Below are 3,659 nucleotides of genomic sequence, written 5' to 3' on the forward strand. Positions count from 1 at the left end.
TTTCAACTCACATGCAAATTAATTCTTACATGAGTATCACAAATGTATTAACTTTTTTTGGTACATCTTGTCAATTTAAAGCCTTACTTGAAGGCTTTTTATTTTCAGTTGTGCAAAATAACGTTTTTTTGAAGGCATCAAATGTCACATTTTGGTATTTTTAAAATTACAACACAAGTTTTTAACAATGACAATAAACATAGCTTTTCTTTCTTGCCATGTATATAATGTAAAGTCACCCAAAGTTGTAATTTCACTGTGATGTTGTTGTCTGTATCTGGAGTATGTGAGTCTTACAGTTTACTTGGTGTTGACTGTTTCCTTTTAGGACCTGAGCTGAGATGCCTGAGTCTCCTCTCAGTCCCACGGCAGCCCGTCAAACCCCAGCCAGCAGCCTGCTCAGTCACACAGACAACGGCGCGGGAGAGAGAGTGGCTAATGGGGACTCCTGCAGTGGAGTGAGCGCTGAAAACTGGCAGAGTCTCTGCCACAAGCAGGTACATTCATCCTGCGACTCCTTATCTTCCCCCTCATCCACCTCTTCTTCGTCCGTCAACTCTTCCTCCTCCATCTCTATAAGCGGGGAAACAGAACAATCTTAGGCAAACAGATGTCAAGAGAAATACCCCACAGCTCCATATTGGATATCCTCTGACAGGACACTAAACCCCGAGCCTGCAGCTCTGTTGACAGTGGCTGGGATTTCATATGAGATCTGAACCGAGTTGGGAATTGACACGCAGAACTCTTGTTTGTCCTTCATTATTAGTTTGTGAGTCAGAGCCAGGGAGGAATAATTGTGCACAACCTAGGTCAAACAGATGCAAGTGAACGGCAAATAGGCATGGCCCAACATAATTTTATGGTTGTCGCTTGCAATTCCATCCCTGGTAATCTTAATCTAAGGGATCAATGAAACCACCAAGATAACGAACAGCAGCATCACTTCCCTCAGTCTGTTCTCTCATCTTGTCGCTTCTGTTTGATTCTTTTCTCCTAATTCACTTTCTAAATGTGCAAATGTAGTGGACTTCAGCTTCCTTTTTTGTTATTTTCGGTTAACATAATACCTATATCAAATGACAATGTCATAGTACTGCAGCTGCAACGCTGCCTGTCTGCCAGAGCCTGATTCCAGAATATAATAACAACTTGTGATAGGAATATTTTACAACCTGCAAACTTCGACTATTTTAGGTGAAGACAGGTTTTCTCTAAAAATGAAAGAGAAGGGCTTCCATCTGTGATATATTTCTTATCTAACAGTAGCATCCAGTCCACACACCTCAAATAACTACCCAGTCATTTGTAAAGACGGATAATAGAGACATCAGTGGTTTCTTTAAAAATACATTTATAAAAACATTAAGACAAAACACAAAGTTGAAGTAGGGACTAGGGATACAACTAATAATATATATTATTTTACAATCCCTTTAACAGTTTTTTTTAAAAATCTGTATTGATGTGATAATTATTGTTTACCCCCAAAATGGTCAAAATGATTGTTTTGCTTGAATAAAATCTAATTTCAGAGGAGGTGTCGAAGGACATTTGGGAAGTTAGGATACTTTGTACATTTTTACACACTAAGGTGAGTTTTGTAAAACATTCTGGGTTTATTAGCATGAGAGTAGCCATGAGCTTAGGACATTTTTTTTTATTATTATTAATTACAAAGTTGAGGTTCTTGTTGTGTTCTTTTTTTCATTACATCCTGAAAGCTGCTGCAAAATCCTTCCAATACCACACAAGACTTCATGAACCCTGTAAAAAAAAAAAAAAAGGCCTTTGCACGTGCTTATATGTAATACTTAATGTTTGATATGTATAAAAAGGAAATAATACATTGAATTTACTCCAACAATCACTTGGTGGCACTTGTATTAGTTTGTATTGTTTGTAATACAACATGATGAATGTGTAAGTGGCTTTTGTTGTTTCCTAATGCAGTCATGGCAAATTGCCGGCTGCCGTCTCTGTTTAACTACAAAGGGAGGCGATCACTCTTATTTGTCGCTCTATCAGTAACAGTGCAGAGCCGTTATTATTCTGTGAGTGTTTGCCTTTATTAATATCCATACACTTCTATTAGGAGCCACAACAAGCATGAAATTGTGTTGCTAATTAACCGGTCAGCCTATCTCCCATCTCATTTAGGGTCAATGACACAATCCGGCATGATGATGTTCACAAAAGGTTGACAACGCTGTTGTGTAATTGGAAAGATTCCCATTCGACGGTTATTACTGTTTATCACCTGACACTTAGCTTGTGTCTCACTCATCCTGTTGACTTCACCCTGTGGTCCTTTATAACTGTGTCCCTCTGCTTCTTCCTCTGCCAGGTCTTTCTAGCCATGATGGCTCCTCAGCAGATGCAGCAGCTTCTGTCTCCAAACCAGCTGCAGGCTCTGATCCACCAGAAGCAGCAAGCCCTTCTGCTCCAGCAGGTATTTATGCATCTCTAAAAACCAAAGTACTGCTATGGTTAATATACTAAGTGTTTCTTGAATACAAATCAGGTACTACTTACTGTAGGTAGCCAGCTGACCCTTCAGGTACTGGCTAACTTGTCAGCTAGCTAATTAAACAACTAGTCTGCTGAAGTAAACTAATCATTCAGGTAGCTAAGCTATGCGTCCTAGCTTACACACACGGACAAAACTGTTAGCAAGTCTGCTCCAGCATAAACTTTTAACTGGAACAAAACAGCAAATTAATTATAAGGTAAGTTATTTTGGTTAATGCTACTCATAGATATGTATAATAAAGGCCTTCATTATACGTATCTATGATGTTACTGTAATGTTAGCTAGTTAGCATTATTAACATTAGCAGTGCAACTGAGGATACAAACAGCATTAGCTCAATAGCTCAATGCTATTAAAGCAAGCAAATGTGTTTGGTAGGCCAAATTAAAGACTAAAATAATTTATTATATTATTTTTAAAAAATATATGTAACATATTTTGAGGCAAAATTAACTTATTCTACCTAACATTTTAAGTATAATGGCTAGTTTAGTTGACTCATCATAGACTGCAGGTGAAGTAACTAAGGGCTGTAAACTCATACCTGTTGTTTTTTTTTAGTTAGTTTTTTGCTGAACCCTCTGAATGCCAAAACACCATTAATTACAGGCAGAAACTCTAAAAACACAATCATCAGATTTTCTACTTTTCGACTGTCCGTGAGTTAATAATTTGTTTGGTTCCATCCAGAAAATTAACCAAATCTAAGCTCAGAATTCATATAAATAAAGTGATATTTTAACAAAATTAGTTTATTCTATGAGTTGCACTTTAAAATTAGCCTTAATAAAGCATCCTCACTAACCAGATCCTGTAAAAATGTCAACAATAAGTCACTAAGCCATGAGTGACTGTGCTGTGATCAACATTCTGGTCACAGAGCTTCAGTGACTTTCAGCTGAACTGCAGACTGTTTACACAGAGCAGAGAGGAGACAAGTTAGCAAAATATACTCACCCTAAAAAACAAATGGTTCAAATACGGCATACAATTGAGCAAGTCGTCGGCAAGTTGTTGGAAGAAACATTCAGCGTGGTGAAATAGCTTTAGAAAGCTGATGTGCAGATCAGGGCACGACATGACTAGTCTGTAGAAGTGGTAAAAATGTACATAGTGTAATAATAAT

The 3,659-nt window shown here is 37.7% G+C and overlaps 1 protein-coding gene across 1 annotated transcript in view; it reads left to right on the forward strand.

The window, feature by feature from the left end:
- The first annotated feature begins 341 nt into the window (after window positions 1-341).
- LOC103358860 (forkhead box protein P2-like) overlaps window positions 342-3,659 on the forward strand; it is an 11,296-nt gene continuing 7,978 nt past the window's right edge. Inside the window, exons 1-2 of the mRNA XM_008284002.1 lie at window positions 342-497; window positions 2,348-2,452. Coding sequence (XP_008282224.1) covers window positions 342-497; window positions 2,348-2,452 — 261 coding nt within the window. The remainder of the gene's footprint in view (window positions 498-2,347; window positions 2,453-3,659) is intronic.

The sequence above is a fragment of the Stegastes partitus genome, unplaced genomic scaffold (assembly GCF_000690725.1).
Source record: "Stegastes partitus isolate 25-593 unplaced genomic scaffold, Stegastes_partitus-1.0.2 Scaffold337, whole genome shotgun sequence".
NCBI lineage: Eukaryota > Metazoa > Chordata > Actinopteri > Pomacentridae > Stegastes > Stegastes partitus.